General features: G+C 37.6%; 1 protein-coding gene across 11 annotated transcripts in view; it reads right to left on the reverse strand.

Moving 5' to 3' along the window:
• The window catches only part of ERBIN (erbb2 interacting protein), a 122,746-nt gene that overhangs the window by 58,772 nt on the left and 46,201 nt on the right, over positions 1 to 17,773 (reverse strand). For all 11 annotated transcript variants that reach the window (XM_055790671.1, XM_055790670.1, XM_055790667.1 and 8 more), the window contains 2 exons: positions 9,237 to 9,434; positions 4,859 to 4,976 (listed from right to left, as the gene is read on the reverse strand). In XM_055790671.1, coding sequence (XP_055646646.1) covers positions 4,859 to 4,976; positions 9,237 to 9,425 — 307 coding nt within the window. In that variant the 5' untranslated portion in view covers positions 9,426 to 9,434. Of the gene's footprint in view, positions 1 to 4,858; positions 4,977 to 9,236; positions 9,435 to 17,773 lie in introns of those variants that run through there.

The raw sequence follows: 17,773 nt of genomic DNA on the forward strand, positions 1-17,773 counted from the left end.
TCTCTTCTATTTCACTATCATAGATGATATAAGACCCTGCTCCCATTTGCCCTGTCCTCCTCAAGTACAAGCAGAGAGATAGCAAATTTACAGCAAGTTATTTTTATAGTCAAGATCTTTCTCTCTTGCTTCTCCCTGCAGAAAGTAAAATTTGGATCCACCTTCCCCTATTAACTACAAATAATTCTCTATTCCTTGAAAAACCATATTCCTAAATGCACCAGAGGGACAATAGAAGACTAGATACACTCCTGAAATCCCACTGTCCCAACTCCCCAAGTTCTGGCACACAGTTTACTAAAGCTAGTTTGCCAAATCAGCAGATGATTTTAGAACACTGAAGAAAACATATTTGATCTACATTTGCATCTGTTAAAAAAATAATTTAAAGTTATTTAAAATAACTCTAAAGGCCCATATGCCTGGAGGCATGTGTGTGTGTTTGTTTTCTTGGGCTTAGTTTGTGCATTTTTCCATGAAGATCCCTTGCAATGTAGACTAAAAAACTGACACATTTCAATTCACTGTTAACACCACAGTGAAAGAGAACCACTCCTTAACATCTAAGAGACTACTACTACTAAGATACCCTTATTTCCAAAACACCATTTCTTTTGTTCTTGCTAGTTATTTGTCTAATCTCGATATTTAATTCTCCAAAAGCCTGAATTATACAGAACTTAAAATTTCAATCTTTTTCCTCTCACAAGTACTCTCATAGTTTCCCACTATGATAACTCCACAGGCACAAGCGATTCCAAGCCCACTTCCCAGGCTTCAGGAAAGCCTGACTTCTCTGGCAGTCACCTCATCACAGCTCTGGCCGTTCAAATCACTTGAACTTGTAAAGCTAACCCTTCTGTCCATTTATATACACGTGTCATCATACACTCACTGTACGTGAATGCTTTCCTGTTCTTCAAAGAATAGGTAAAAATATTTCCGTGATAGCCTTCCACATTGTTCTAGATGCAGGTTAAGACTGGCATCCTGGAGCCAGAGGAAATAAATCATCATCCCCTAAAGGTTAATAGACATTGACAGAGACAGATTTAGGGGTGAAGAGTGGTGGTGTGGATTTTTTTGGTGGATGGGTTTTTTTTTTTTCCTTTACAACTGTCAATACATAAATAATTTGGCCATAGAGGATTAAAAATTTTAAATTTTCCTTCAGCTTCATAAATTAAACACTCATATTTCTAGGTAGGTCTCACATCCTGTATGCTACAACTTCTCTTTAAGGTGTAACCCAGCAGGACTGGGAGAAAAGGTCATCTCTTGATGCTTTCTACAGAGCAGGATGTAATTTCCAGTATAGAAATGCAGTTTATTTATTGTACCGTTTATTCAAGTACCATTTCATCTTTGTGACTAGGACAGCATCAAGCTTCAGGTAAAAGTTACAAAGCTCAAGCATACCTGGAAAGAAGCATTGGAATACCTTTGATATTAAAGATTCATAATAACCTTGGGAATCAGGCTACAATGCCATAAAAGGACAACTGATGTAGCCACACCAAAAAAAAAATTCAGAATTTATTGCCTACTGCCAAGACTAAAGTTAGAGTTAAAACTAATTCTACTCCATGCTTGCTGCACATACAGCAGCAGTTTGATATTTTAGGCTAAGTCTATTCCATGACCTCTTCAGCAGTCACAAAGAATATATTCCAAACCAAACGCTTCTACAAAGGCTTCTGTATGCTCCATAATACACAACCATTAAAGGCTTGTACTCCGTATCTCAGTACATGCCTTGAAACGTACATCACTTCATGCAAAGATTAGATATATTGACAGAGGAGTCAAGTGAAGACTCCTAAATAAAAACCCCATGCTGTCTGGCTCAAGAAGGTCCAATAACAAAAGGCACTGGACACTGGCAACATACAGGGAAACACGTGCGCCTCCTGACTTCCCGTACTTTACTAAATCTTCCCGAGGCGTCTGCATTTGGTCACTGTTGGAGACAGGACACTAGACTAGATTAATTCTTATTCTCATTAAATATTTGTAAACATTCATAAGTATCTGCATTTGCACATCTGCCGTGTCTCTGTTACACAGTTTTATGTACTGTATGTATGAAATGAGACACACTTAAATCTGAAATTGAAAAGGCTAGATATTTTACAAGCTATTAAAACATCGCAAAGATTGCTTTCTTGGACTAACATATTTTATGTAACAAATCTGCTACCTTGAAGAATTTCTGCAGTTTTGACCTTTCATCTAAACATCAAATATTATGCATATTTGTATATGGTTCTACTTGGAAAGCTGGATGCTCTCCTGTGCAACAGGTCTCCGTGAGCCAGACTCCACAATTCATGAGGTAACTTGAACACATTTTAAAAGTGAAGCTACATTCTTCATTTTTTTTTTTTAATCAGCTCTTTAGAAAACTAAAAGCCTCTTTGGTCAATGCATTCAATTATGCTTATGCCACAAACAAGTCAACTATCTTACATGAAAATCCTAACATATTTCATGTATGTTGGTATTTGAAAACTAAAGTGTAACTACGTACCCTTCTAAAACGCAGCCTCTAAAACTAAATGCATATTTGATCTAAAGGCATCTGCACTCCATGATTTAGATACATCCATGCCAGAAGAAAACACCATATATCTATACTACAAGAAAAATACAGGAACTTCCACCTTCATTTGCCATAAGCACAGGAATGTGAAAAGCACAATCAGTTATTTTAGAACTTGGTATCTCTCATCATCCTGCACTGATTGGTGATTAATCTCCAGTAATTTTCTTTTTATTTTATTAAGGGAAAGCAAACCCTGTGCTTCCCGCAAAATCCACTGCTTCAACACTGTATTCTTTCAATATCTAACAAAGCAAAAGGAAGAATCAGAGATTTTGATCAGTTTTGCTAGTCTGGAAAACTAGCAAAACCCTTCCTATTTGCTCTATTATAGACATACATCGTAACAATTGTGGGCAGTGGGAAACTTAGCAGTGAATTCTTACCAAGAGAAAAACAAGCACAAGGGAAGAGAATAGACTCGCAGTTATCAAGAGAAAAATGTTCCATGGTTGCAACAGCAGACAGGGAAACAGAAAGGGAAAAGCACTTAAGCCAACAAACTGAAGTCTCAAATAATACCAAATTTACTATCGAATAAACGGCACTATTTCTTGACTCACCCAACAGGGACAAACAGCGACTGTGATTTGTTTTTTTGAATTTTACAGAGCTTTCAGTAATAGCTGGAGACAAGATGTCCCAAGTAAACAAGAGTGTGACCTAAGTAGTATTTTTGGTGTGCAACAGTAGGCAGAGAAGCTATCCAAACTGTGATAAGATCGAGAACAGGCACATGAGAATAGTTAACTAAGCTCGTGCCCTGTCATTTCTCTAAAGGTGTTAAAACAAAACAGAACAACCTCTAGAAAACAGAGCTTTAAAAACACCAGTTTACTTGGCTAGCACATCGTTCAGCTATTGCCTCATTAAATTCCCTATAAGCCTCAGAGCAACAAGTGCTCTTTCAGCAGCTCTCCGAAGGCTTAGCTAAAGGTTATGTCATTTTGAACATTCAAGTAACTCTCTAGCTGGTAAGTGACCAGCTGCCTGCTGAGGTACATAAGCTAAGGAATTTGCCAGTACTAGAACTCAAATGCCCTTTTGCTGCCTTTAGGTCTTCTGCATTGAGAACTTGTGTTGGAAACAGTTAATCCTTTCAACAGTTCAGCCTAGAACAAAAAGATGATTATTCTCTGTTGTTTGTCACTATGAAGTTTAAGGCCAGCGTTTTTTTAAGAAAGACTATTAATCCACTTGTACCAGGAACACAGCAGTGACAATCAGGTCAATTTATCACACTCAATGCTGCACTCATTAGGCAGAAATAATAAAGTAACAGTTTAAGTACAGATAGGGCTACATTGGATAATGAAGGAGAATACCAACACCTCAACAACTAGAATACTTTCTTAATAAAGCAGAACTTAACTTTGTGGAATCATAATTAGCTAGCTGTCCAAATAAAAGAGTGAATTTAGTATGATAAAATCTTTGACATTTATGTAATTCTTATTTTCACATACGACTTCAAGGAGAGGTCCTCTTACTTCACTTTGAATTGGTAAGACTACTATATTCTCATCAATTAGCATGAATTAACTTTTTTTTCCTCTGTCAAATAAGCCACACAACTAAGTCTGATGACAATACAAGTTATTTCAATTTTATCACAGTTGCACACATCTGCCAGCTTGCCAAAGCAGCACCATTAATAAAATGCCACATATATAATACTTGGCTGACAGTGCTTCATAATTTATAAAAGGCTGACTCACACAGAATGATGGATTTTTAACAAGTCAGACAAGTGAAACAGTCATTGTCCATAGATACTTTCCCCCATGTGACAGAGGTTACCATCCCCCACAGAGGACAGCACAGCTGCCAAGTCCTACTACAATTTTCAGACAGCTCATTGAAATAAACTGAAAACAATTTCCTATGAAACAAAGTATAGCAATAGAATCCAGCAAAATTTTACAAATTCATGTGCAAACTCTTCAATATAGTGAAACATGAGGAAAGCCACTAAACGTAATAAATTTGAACATATGTATTTTGAGAGAATATGAAATACTTCACAATATCAGTTTTCAGTAATTAATCTCAAAGTACAAACCAATCAATTTGAGAGATAATTAAATACCACAACCAGACCATAAAAGAACATATTTTATGTTAACTAATGATTTAGAGTAATAATTTTAAATTTACAAGCTGTGTAGCTTGCAGAAATTATACTTTCACTAGTGTCTTTGTACAGTCAATGGTGATTTGCCTTTTAGTTACCCCAATATAAGTGAAATGACTTACCATTCTTGCTGACATCCAGTTCCCTGAGATTAATGAGATTTGCAATGGATGCTGGCAATGTGGTTAGATCATTGTCTGGCAAACTCAGCTTGTGCAGAGACTGGCAGTTAAAAAGTTGCTGTTGAAACAAAGAAAAAAGTGAATGCGATTTTCTCTTAGTTTCCTCTGTATCACTTTTGGGTTTAAACCCTACAAACCTCTGACCTCACAGCTTGAAGGCCGGACTATTTAGAGTCTTTGATTACAAAAAAAATTTAACTAGTTTTGTTCAAAATTGACTAAGTTTACAATGCTCAGGAAAGCAGAACACTACCAGCTGCCACAACAAGCCAGCAGCTATGCTTAACACTTCCTACAAATTCCTTCCAGTACCTCAGAAATTGTGACCTGTAGTCCCAGAAACATCACAAAATATTTTCCATAATAGATGTGCCATGTGATACCCCACTGGTAATTCAATTTTCTTCAAAAAATAATAAATTCACAGATGCATTTTTTAAAGTCAAATAATTCTGTAACAGTATTTGAGTAGGTATTGATACTCTCTATCGATGTTTAAATTTCATTGTTATATCCTACAATATTTTTTTTCCTTTCTATGTTTCCTAGCTCAAGTACACAAAAATCCAACAAAATTATGATGAAAACTAGGACAGTCTGGATCTAAGGACATAGAAAACTGTATAATCTCTTCTGTATACATGCATTATAATTTGTATCGAATATAAAGCTCAGAGCCAGATCTCTTCCTAGATACAACGTACCTTAAGATTCTTACCCAAAAACTTTACAAATTGACAAAATAGGGCGAGTAGTACTAGTGTGATGGAAGAAAACTCCTCAAATTATATGTAGAAAGCTTATAGGTAGTACAAAACATATCTCTAAGAAAAATGGTTGAAAAGGTTCATCTGAACAAATTTATGACAAATACTCCTTTCCCAAACATTTTGGATAAGATCATTCATAAATACCTGGATTAGTGTTCTTTTCTTTTGGAATTCCAAGAAAAATCATACAAACCCAGGAAGCATTCTATGACTAAAAACATTTATCCCGATCAACATCATAGGAATGGGCTTAGTTCATTCAAAATGTCTTGGTTCTTAATTATGAGGCCATTACTTCAGCCACAGACTGCTGGAGTAAGCCCCATTCACATAACGTTTTCATATACCACCCCAGAACAAAAGTAGACATTAATCAGCAAGATTGACAGTTCAAGGAATGAGCTTTAACTTGCCTGCTGATGTTTTCAATTCCTCAGAAACGTGCACCTGTTAGAACTAGTTGATACCATTAAGGCTTTGAAGAGTTAGAAGTTACTTAGCATACTATAAGCAAAGGAGAACTTTGATGAGCCCGTATGTTTTGGAGCCATTCCCTTATTTCAGTACTTCAAGCAAGAAAGAATATATACTTAAAACTCGTCCCTGAAAACATTAATCTGGACTCTTGGAATCATTAGAAATTTCACAGATCAGGCAGGCAAAAACAAATGCAGCACAAATAATTGCCAAGTCCCTAAAGGAAAATGGGGAGGAGGGGAGTTTTACATGGTGTTGACTTTGTAGATGTTCCTTTTGTTGTTGTTCTTTTTTAATGCTTGCATATTCAGTGATTCAGTAGGCCATCATTACTGTTAGTAAACACCAGAAGTCATATAATTAAGGACTATTTTACTGCAGAACTTCAGTTTCTCCTGTAGAGCAAAGGGAGAAGGAAAACTACAACTGCTACAGTTTCTACTTTTCAGCTCAAATGAACACCGTGGCAGCTGGGATAAACAGGGTACCTTTTCCAATGTGATTTAGCACACAAGATAAAAGCATTTCAAATGCCTTGTCACTCTTGAAAAACTGGGATTACATACCTTACACACAGCACTTTGTGTAAAGCAAAGTCCTTCTCTACCACCATCTTTCTCTCACTGCAGTTTGCTCATGCTGTGCCCTTGTCCAGTTAACTAAATGAAGGAGCTATACTATGAGAACTGATTCTTGAAGTGTGCTGGAATTCTGAGAAGACTGGAGGCAATTAAGGAGAAAAAAAAGAAAAAAGCAGCCACACACACTGACAGGCTATTTGAGCGACGAGGCTGACAAGACATCCCCAAACCAGTAGTGTGGTGGCATACAAAGGGCAGCAGACGGTAAAACAGGGATAAAAGCACACCACCAGGGACAAAAAGGAGAGGGGAAGATCGGGAATGTCTTAACCAGGCTTCAGAAAGCTGGAGACAGCCTAATAAGTACCGCACCCTTCATCTGAGATGGCTTAATTAGAAGCCTTTTTCAGTTAAAGGACTAAAAAGCTTGGGTGAGGGAAAAGGCATACTCAGCTTGAAACCCTGGCTCCAAATGCACTAGTATCACTTCAAATGTTACAGGCCTTCCCTTACAGGTACTCTGGATAGTTTTAAGATTACAATTTCTGTCAAATGATTAAATGAAACACTTTTACTATGTCTTCACTACTCCCAGATCTCTCTGCTTGTTTCCTTTACAGTATTTGAGTTTATATGTGTGGGGGGGTTGTTTTGAAAATGGAAAGGGTTGTAAAAAATGATGACCAAAATAACTTAAAAGGTGAAAAAAATGCTTAGTTTCTCAAAAATAAGCCTATAAGGATGACTTATTATAATGTACAAACACATTAACATGAAACAAGTGTAGACTATTACAGGTCCCTGCAGTTCAGCGAAGAAAAGCAAAAAGGAAAACTAATGTTCAAGCAGTCTTTTTAATTGCATGGATAATTTAATCTTTGACTAGACCAAGGCAAGCGGTAGACTGCCCACCTCAACTTACCTATGTATTAAAACTCGATTTCATATAGTAACTGGCTAATGAAATCAAATGGCATGTAACAAAAAAGTAAGACAAAATGACCTAGTCGCCTGAACAGTCTAAAACATCAACATGCATCCATTCATCACTTCAGTACAGTCTTTCTTATTCTTTTAATACTACTAAAAGGGATTTTTTAGAGAGAAAGAGAAAGGCTTAGTCCTTATGATTTGGGAAATAGGAATTTAATGGAAGAAGAGTGCAGAAAATGTCTTTTTTTTTTTCCCCCTAAGAAAAGTGATTTATTCTGGTTTCTTAAGCATTTGATTTTACTCTTCTCCAATAAAAAATAAGAGTAATTAAGTTCTGAAATCATCTGAAAACACCCTCAATGGCTTACACAAAGTCTTTTAATGCAAACTACTAAAACCTAAAGTAACCAACTCTAGAATAAAGAAATACCTGCTTGGGAAGGGACAAAAATAAAATAGTGCAAGTTCTAAAAGATAACCAACTTTGACAAAATGTCTAGTTTTAAGTTACACATAACTAGTTCTATTCAACATCTACATAGAAATTTTCATTGATGGCTTCTCAGGAGCATTTAAGTTCAGATTTTCAAAACCACTCAGCTGGTTTAAGTCAGCTTTACTGGAATTCAGGGCTTCTGATAAAACAATTTCAGGACAGTAACTTGGCAGTTATTTCCTTAGTGGTTTCATTTATCTTTCAAAAAAATCTAACCAGCAAAACCCAAAGCGGTTATAGCAAACTTTCCAAAAATCTAACAAGAGCATTCTACAGTTGTCCTGCCTGACAGTAAAGATTTGCACACAATTGTGACAAAACAATTTTAAGTATTACATCTGTCATCTAAGTACTAAGTTTTTAATTCCACCACAATAAAATCTAGTAATGGAAACAAGTTTATTGCAATGACCACTTTCTACTTCTCAAAAGTCTCACTGGCAAAAATTTTCACTTTTCTCTAATATATGGCTAATTCAGCATGCAGTTTGTCTTCAGATTTCAGAACAAACAACGAATATTAATTTCTATAATAAAGATCTAATCAAAGTGGCATACCAGCTCTTTAGTTTTTGAATTTAAGTAATCTGAAGCACTTCAGAAAGTCTTGAGTCACATACTGAAGAAGAAAGCAGGACTTCAAGTGAATATATACTTTGGATTGTAGCTACATTTGCGGGCACAAGATCTGAAGACGTTAATCTTGCTTCTTCTAATATTCCTGTGTTATCACAGATTCAAAATAATGCCGCAGTTCATTGAATACAGTTAGTCAGTTTGAGCAGATACCACCACAGAAATAATGTAGCCAGCCTCTTCTACTATGTACCTCACTTGGGCTGGATCAGCTGCTTAAGCAGTTTCATCCCAATTCATATAGCAAACAAGTCAAACTGGAATGCAGGAACATTCCTTCTACCAGGGCTGCTTCTTCTCGGACCAACATTTACTTTAAAATATTTGGCAAACTGCAGCCTAAAAGCTGGATCGGGAAGCTAGACACCATCAGCTTCTGCAATGCTAATGAAGTAACAGAGTTAAAAGAAAACGACCCAACATACCTTTGGAAGCTCTTCAATCTGATTAGCATCTAAATAGAGTTCTTCCAAGGTCTTTTCAAAAGTAAAAATCTCCTTAGGCACCTGTTCCAGGCTGCAGTGAGAATAATCAAGCGTAGTGACTGTTTCCTCCTCTCCACGCAGACAGCGGCATGGCACCAGCCGCACAAACAAATTCCGCTTTGTTGTCATTTTCAGGCACTGCAAAACAGAAACTGGTCAACTGAAAAACCAAGACAACTTAATTACTCGGGGCAGCTTCTCAAACTTCCACTGCCTGCTATGTACTTGAAAGATGTGTCTACGTATCTGCATGTGTGTGTATACACATGTATGAGAGAGAGGCAGGAGAAAGTATCTCTTTTAAACTCAACAGATCTGTAGCAGCATTAAATGTGGTTAGAACACCTACAGATCCCAGAAGACGAAGCCAAAATTTAGCCTGTAATTTGTCAGCTGCTAACACAACCTTACATTGCAGACAAGCAGAGAATATTGAAGCAGCAGTTATGAAGTGTCAATTGAGTTTTTACAACATAGCTTATCCCTACTTTTACAAAGGTTACTGAGATGATATTTTGCTAAATATAATAAAATCCACCCTCTACAGAGCAATAAAATGTAGCTATAGGAAAGCTAAATATTTTTTTTGGTGATGTGTGAGATTAAATTTAGTGTACCTAAATGAGGGATTTGAAATTAAAAGACAGAACACAACAGAAAGAACCAGCATTGTTTCTACCAGCTGTCCTATCTACAGTTTAAAAGGAAAGGTTTCCAAGTGCACAGATGAAGAAGTGACTTCTTTTGGCAACTCCATTCAGTTTGGAAAACTTCAGCATATTTTGCTGTGCACACTGAAACTAAGGAAACTCCACCTTGCTATGGAAACTCACCTTTCTTCCTTTAAACTCAATCATCACTACAACAATTCCCTCTGCTCTTGATGGCTTCTACAATATTCCTGCTCAGCAGGAGACAGCAAACCTAAACGGTGCAAACTGACTAGCTGATAGCTGATGGCATACACCAGCCATGTTCTGCCTCTCTTCTCAGCAAAAGCACAAGGTTAGGGCTCTTTCCTCTAACTAGCAATGATTTTTCACAAAATTCAGAAAAAACGATCTTCAAAATGTCACCTCAAGTTTCAAGTTTGGCTGGAATCAGATGACTGTCTTAAACAATTTTTCAGGAAGGACCAACATGCGCAGACAGACAACACTATCGTGTAAGCTTCATTTCCTCAGGAAATTGGTCTAAAAATACACACTTTTCCAAAACAGCACTGTGTATTTATTTTCTCGATCAAACTGCCAACACACCAAATTAAAATAGGCTTTTTTTTAATCTGCATTTGTTTTGGAATTGCAGAAATTGTATTTCAACTTCTGGATTTGTGACAGGAAACCTTCTTTTCCAAAGGCCAAAAAAGTCCTTCAGACACATTCAGCAGACTGCACTTCAACTTTCAGACAGTATGTTAGTAATACAGGAAGAAAATAAAATACCATGGTCACTACACTACATGAAGTCACAGGCTGCACAACCCCTCTTCTAACTAAAAAAAAAAATTCACGTACTTAGATTTTCCTCTATGAACAGCTAGCTTGCCAAGTACTTCACAGCATGTTTAATTTACACAACAGGTCAAGGGACTGCCATACATTAGTGTTTTCACTAAACAGAAGTCAGATTCTACATCTATTTATTAAAAAGACAGAAAAAACCTACATTAGAATAGCGGGATGTCAAGACTTCCTTTTTTAATAGTGCTTCCATGTTGCTAGGATTTTGTTACAATGTTGACTATCAGAACACTTCACGCTTCCCATAAAACTACAGCCAAGTTACTTAAAAAGTGATCTAAAAATACAAATATTTATCTGTGTTGCAATGCAAAGAGTTTAGAAACTGCGAATTCCACAGAATGGGAAAGTCCGCAAAAGAGACAGCATAACCTCCTTCTGCTTCTTCCGCTTCTTCCACAGGGACAGGCTCCAGCATGACATCCTCCTGCCACCCACAGTCAGATGCCAAAGATGCCATGGAAGCTGATATGCTCACTGGGTCAGAGCTACCCACACCTTCTCCAAGCCTCAGAGGCCACACGTGAAGACACAAGAGGAATTCCACAGCCAACATTTACCAACAAAAAAGCCTTTTGCAAAACTAATTAGTGTCTCACTTTGTTACTGTTTCAGAGATCTGTAGAGCTGTGGAAAGACACACAACTTCAGAAAGAAGCACCAACAGCAGTCTCTTCAAACAGGAGCATAAACAGAAGAACATATGCCTTGGGAACAACAGGGACTGTAAGCAAAGACTGTACATGTGAGCTGATTGCCACACATCTGGCAGGGGAAGGCACACCTACGTAAGACTAGCTACAGCCATAAGCAAGTTCACTTCGTCCAGTCATTTCATCTTCTGACAATTACACTTCAGTTTCCAGAATATTAAGAAGTTCACTACATGGTTCATATAAATAACAAAGTAAGGTACTGTTTTTCATTCAAAACCCTTAAAAAGAGCATACGTTATTACATTGTTTGTTCCCTCTTTTTCACAAAAATGTGAAATATGTGGCTGTTCTCTTCACATCTAGTCTTACTTGCTCAAGTCTCAAAAGTTTCTGGAGCAACAACACTCATGAGGCCTAACAATGCAAAACACCCATATCCACTTTTGCTAACTTACTCCTTTACTTTGTAAGGGAGATCTTGAGTTTTTGGGAGACAGTAGGGAGGAAGATCTTTTTAAAAGATTGCATGCATTCGCAGCACTTAAACATGGATAAAGGCTGCAGGGGCACAGCCTGCCTCACCATGGGCTTCCCCACGGGCTGCAGGGGAATCTCTGCTCAGGCCCCTGGAGCACCTCCTGCCCTCCTTCTGCACTGCCCTGGGGGTCTGCAGGGTTGTTTCTCTCACACAGTCTCACTCCTCTTTCCTGGATGCTGTAGTGCAGCAGTTTTTTACTCTTTTCTTAAATATGTTATCACAGAGGTACTATCAAGATCGCTGACTGACAGCTTTGGCCAGTAGCGGGTCCATCTCACAGCTGGCTGGAACTGGCTCCATCTGACATAGGGGCAGCTTCTGGCAGCTCCTCACAGACTGCATACCTGCAGGCCCCCCGGTACCAAAACCTTACCACTACACCCAATCCAATCTATAAATGGCGAAACATTTTTACTGAATAACATTACTGGAAGCAGAAAAGCAAAGCATTCATTTGAAACACCATGACCAATGAAAGAAAGTAAGATCAGCAGCAAGCCTGGATACACACTAAGTATTAATCCAGAGGAGACAGCATCATCCAGTGAACCATCACTCCTTCCTGGAACTCTGCTGATTCCCTGCACAACCCCATCATCCAAGCTTCTGACAGCCCAAAAGCACCTGCAGATCTGCCAGAACCCCATGGGACACTTTTGTTTAACCACATGTCTACCCACGTTTCAATGAGCATTAAAAAATAAATCAAAACACCAAAAAAACCCTCACCACAATGTTAAAACACAGCCCCCAAGTATCACATTTCTCTGAAAACTCTGAACTCAGGCTTGTTGCAAGTAGAATTTAAGTTCACAGTATTTCGTTCCTAATCTCTGTTAACTTGCGCTAAAAGCAATCGTTTCACTGTACCATTAGTCCCTTAAATTTCCTGTCTGATGCTAACAGGATGTGACTGCTCATGCTCTAAGCTGGTGAAAGCACTTCCCCCCCATCCCCCCAAGGCTTTCAAAAGGGTGTTTACCAGTTACATCAGCAGCAAAGCTGAAAATGAAACCAGCTATGAGATGTTTATACAGAAAGGCATGAACAACTAGGCACAGAAGTATCTGCTCAGGCTCTCCACTGTCTATGAAGAAGTGCAGAATTATGAAGCTGAGGACATGTAAACACAAGAAAGGGAAATACTGGGTCAGGAAGCACATACCTAATATGTAACCTGACAAACAGAACAAGGCTGACAGAAGTCCCAACACACTCCTGTTAAAACAATGAATTATAGGGGGAGAAAAAGAAAAGAAAAAAACATTCATTAGAAATTTTACTTAATCCACTAAAAAAACCAAAGCACAGAAGAGTTGATTACTTCCTCTACATTAAAAAAATCAGTAGGAAATTAAGTGTATTATACTGGACATGAAAACATGAACCAGTCTGCCTTTGGAGATGTTAAACACTTTTCTACTCCTATAGCAGCAACACGCACTGCAAGACACAGGCTATTTGGCTTGCTCATGCAAGATGCTGTATTGTGAAAACTCACAGCACAATTTATATTAATCTCTTTTGGCTAACAGCAGCACTACTCCTCAAGAATTTGGGGAAACTGTAAACATCTTAGTAGTTCAGGGAATGCAAAACATCCTCAGCTCTTACAGTAAAGTAAGAACACCATTATCCTTCATTCTTTAATCTCAGAAATGACTTGGCACCTCTTGCTCATCAACAGATCACGTAAAGAAGCTGGCGGGCAGTGGTAAGGGCTGTTTCAGGCTTCTAAAATCAATCCAATCTTCTTGGATGGGACATGGCAAGGTCTTAACTTAACAGACAGCAACCAGCACCTTGCAAATCCCAACTTGGAACTTTGTTTCTCTGCAATTCTTTTCCTTGTGGTTTTAGGAGAGGAAAGTGTGACTCAAACCTGATGGGCACTGACAAGGAGCTGAAGCATGAAAAGACAGCACATACTGTGAAGAGACTGCCTCTTAAGTGCCGTGGTATTGTCTGGTTGAGGTGTGGAAACCTCGTTGGGCGACAATGCCAAGTTAAGGTATTATCACCTCCTCCTCCCTCTCATCCAAGCTATTTCTTTCTCTTCTAGAAAAAAAAAAAAAAAAAAAAATCGCAAAACTGGATCGGTTATGTCATTCATTTTACTGAATGAGACTGGCAGACACTCAGGTCAGTACAAACCAATGAACCGCAGTGCTGCACTCTGGGGGAGACAACAAGTGGTAGGAAATAACAGGGATTTTGGAACCATTTCACCATTTTAAATGTGAAGCTATAGTCTGAGCCTCCCCACTCCCAAAACAAAAACAATGCTCAACTGCATCCATGGCTGGATGTCCTCATGCAGACAGGGAACACTGAAAAACACGCTGTACTTGCTCACATACAACATTCAGATCAAAAGAAATAAAAGGCATTACTCATGAAACAACAATGGTGAATGGTAACAACAGGAGGAGGAATATGTTAGTAAATACAGTAAATAATAAACAGTTGTTAAATGCAAAAATACGAAGGATGCTTGACACATCTTTTGAGAAAGAAATCCATTTTGCTTTTAGTGATTCAACAGCTGCTAGGATATAAGCAAACCCAGTGATACTCTATTCCTAAGCCTGCTGAAATACAAAACTCAAAGCCGGTAACAAAACTCAAAGCTTCTCTCCAGGTTAAACTACTTTCTAAGCTCTCGATGCCTGTTTACAAAACCCACAAAGAAACAAAAGCGCACACACCCCCAAGGACCAAAGCAGCACAACAATTTCACACAACTTCCAGAAGAGCAATGCCAGGTATGAATTCTGGAGGTGTTTGGTTAAATTACCTGGGTTTTGTATTCTATGAAGTAAATACCAAGCAGATTTCAAATCACTACTTCTATTTTGTTTTGCATTAATTGTGTAAAGGATTTCTGAATATTTTAAGATCTGAAGTTCTTCATCAACTTATTTTATAAAGCCTCTTTACTTAGTTCTAATGGTGTTGATGGTATTAATAACATATTCTTGGCTCAACACAGCATTCTCCTGCTTTACTGAAACTACATACTATCTAACCAGATATTTGTTGCAACAGTTATTTTCCAGCTTAGAAATTTAGCTAAACTGCCTATGTTAAAACAATCCTGATGAGTTATTATGACAAGTAAACCCCGCCCCCCCCCCCCCCCCCCCCCCGTAAGTGTATCAAAAGCAATATTTGGAATATTTATTTCTATTCATTTCTGTAACTGTAAAAAAGCACCAATACAGCAAAGCAGTCAGTACTTGGCCTTATCATGCCAAACCAGACTGATTTTGCGAAAACAATAAAGTATTTTTAAACAGAGAAAAGCAGCAAAATAACTCTTGGAAAATACCTACAAAACAAAATATTCTACTTCAAGTATAGCCTTTAAATGAAATGCAGTAATTGTTAACATTCTAATAATCCTAGACCACGGCAGTAAGGCACAGGTGTATGACAGTAGATCTATAATTTAAGGCAAAACTCATTACAGAAACGTCCTTAAGAAAAAAAAAGAATGAAAAAAAATTACAGGTAACATTTATGGTAAAAAAAATTTTAAAATGTCTATACAAAAGAAAATATCATAATTTTCTCTTATTTAAAATATTTATACTGACTTTAACACACACACCTCCCATCATTACACAACCATAGCCCCAATAGTTGCAACTTCGATCTCAATACATTTCCTCTCGCTCTTTTACTGAGGCAGCCCTAGAAACTAACTTCCATCTGGACAGCCAGTCTATCCAAGTAAGTGCCACTATAACATTTCATCTGCAGAATGGTTTCTAATTGTATACCATTAACAATGCTGCTGAGATTACCATTAGATCTGAGCTTCATTTCTGATGTTCAACTTGATTGCATATTCTTTGGATACGTATTTGTAGTGTTACTAAGAAAACATTAAGAGGAATAAATTGAGTTTTAAAATCACTGTGCTTGAGACTCTCCTCCTCAAATCAGAAAAAGCCACATACATTATTCAAGGATATTTACTATGGCAAATGGAATTTTGAAGGAAATTGCAGAAGCCCCTCAAACATTCATGGAATATTTTAAAACCAGCTTTTTTTAAAAAAAAAGCCATGATGATATTTCTGTATTTCAACACTGATGTTTTCAAATGGCTGAAGAATTCCTTTCCATTCTAGGACTGATAAGTTTGAGTTTGTGTGTCTGTCGCTTTTAAGTTAATACATAGCGAGGAATATGAAATATTTATCCCAATAGGACACTGAAGTGAATTCCACCCCCCACTATCCATTGCATCCTGCCCTCCTCCCCCCACCCCCCACCCTCAATAAAAAAAGTGGGGTACAATCACAGCTATTTGGTACAGCTAGCTGTACCAAGCTACTTCAGAACCGCTTTGTTTCCAGAATCCACTAATTTATACATTAAATAACTCCATTTTCTTTCACTGTTGCTGTGAAAAAGATCCATCAAAACAAACACGACAAGTTCCTGACTTTCTATTCAAAGAAAACAATGAAAATTAAATACACAGAGCACCAGACTAAGAGATGGTAAGCCTCTGGAAGAGATATAAAACCATATTAAACTGCTTATGCTTCAGCTTTAGTCCTGTGAGGGATTATGTCTGGATCTATTGTATGAGTAAACGCTCTGTATCACATACTGTCAAAATTATTGAAGCAGAAAGGAAGAGATACTGTCTTAATTCTTCCAGTTAAAACAACACAGTTAAAAGAGATGAACCAGCATTGGGAAAGTGAAGGGAGGAGGCATCACTAGTCACTGGCCTATAGCAAGCAACAAACCTGAAGGAGCAGCAAGCACAGCTGAGGCAGTGCTGCAACAGCAGTTTCCTTGCTCAGTGGAGAATGTGAAAGCACACAGAGCCCACAGCCTTCCAGGCTACACAAAAGGCTGGAAAATGCGAACGTGTGCACATGCTTCTCTGTTCTTTATAGCAATACCAGATAAAATACGCAGAAGATTTTGTATGTTTTAAACTGATATTTTATATCAAGTCTCTAAATTACAGTCACTCAAGTGTTCATATTTATTAGCATTTCCACAATCAGAGCAACACAATAAAATCAGAACAGATGAAAGCGGCTGTCATATGTTGTTGGGTGGTGGTTTTTTGTGGAGGGGATACACAATAACGACTCCTCCACAGAAATTCAGAGAGAAGTTCTGAAGACAAAATATTCTATTTGACATTCTTTCTATTCATGAGCAATACATGCTTCTAGAAATCCTTACAATACGAGGCAAAAGCAACTCAGTGCCATCTGCACTGGCATCATTTAATAAAGAAAAAAAGCTGATTCTCAACATGTATTGCTTTTCCATAAAGCTTTGAATAGAAAATTGAACTTTACTAAGCTTCATGTTCTTAAGTATGGTCTCTAGCTAAAGGAAGTTGGTACACCAGTAAGAGAAATGATGATGCGATGTTCGCCTAGGCTTTAGGATCAGCAAACCAGAAAGACAGACAGCAAGAGGCCCAACAAGCATTCAAAGCATTTTTTCAAGCATCTTTTTTCTCCAGGCTTTTCTAAACTTGCTTATCTTTCCAGAGAACTAAAAAAAATAATTTATAAAAACAGTATAAAAGCTAAAGCTTCACAAGCTAAAACATTTAATAATGGACATCAAGACATAAAACAGAATTATTTTCCTGCAACTTAGTTTTCCATATACTACCCTTTCTATATATGCACACAATGCCATATAAATATATATCATTCATTTGGCTCTTCCATTCATTTGCCACTTCAACAGATATTTATAACTAAAAAT

This window comes from Falco peregrinus, chromosome Z (assembly GCF_023634155.1).
Source record: "Falco peregrinus isolate bFalPer1 chromosome Z, bFalPer1.pri, whole genome shotgun sequence".
Taxonomy (NCBI): Eukaryota; Metazoa; Chordata; class Aves; order Falconiformes; family Falconidae; genus Falco; species Falco peregrinus.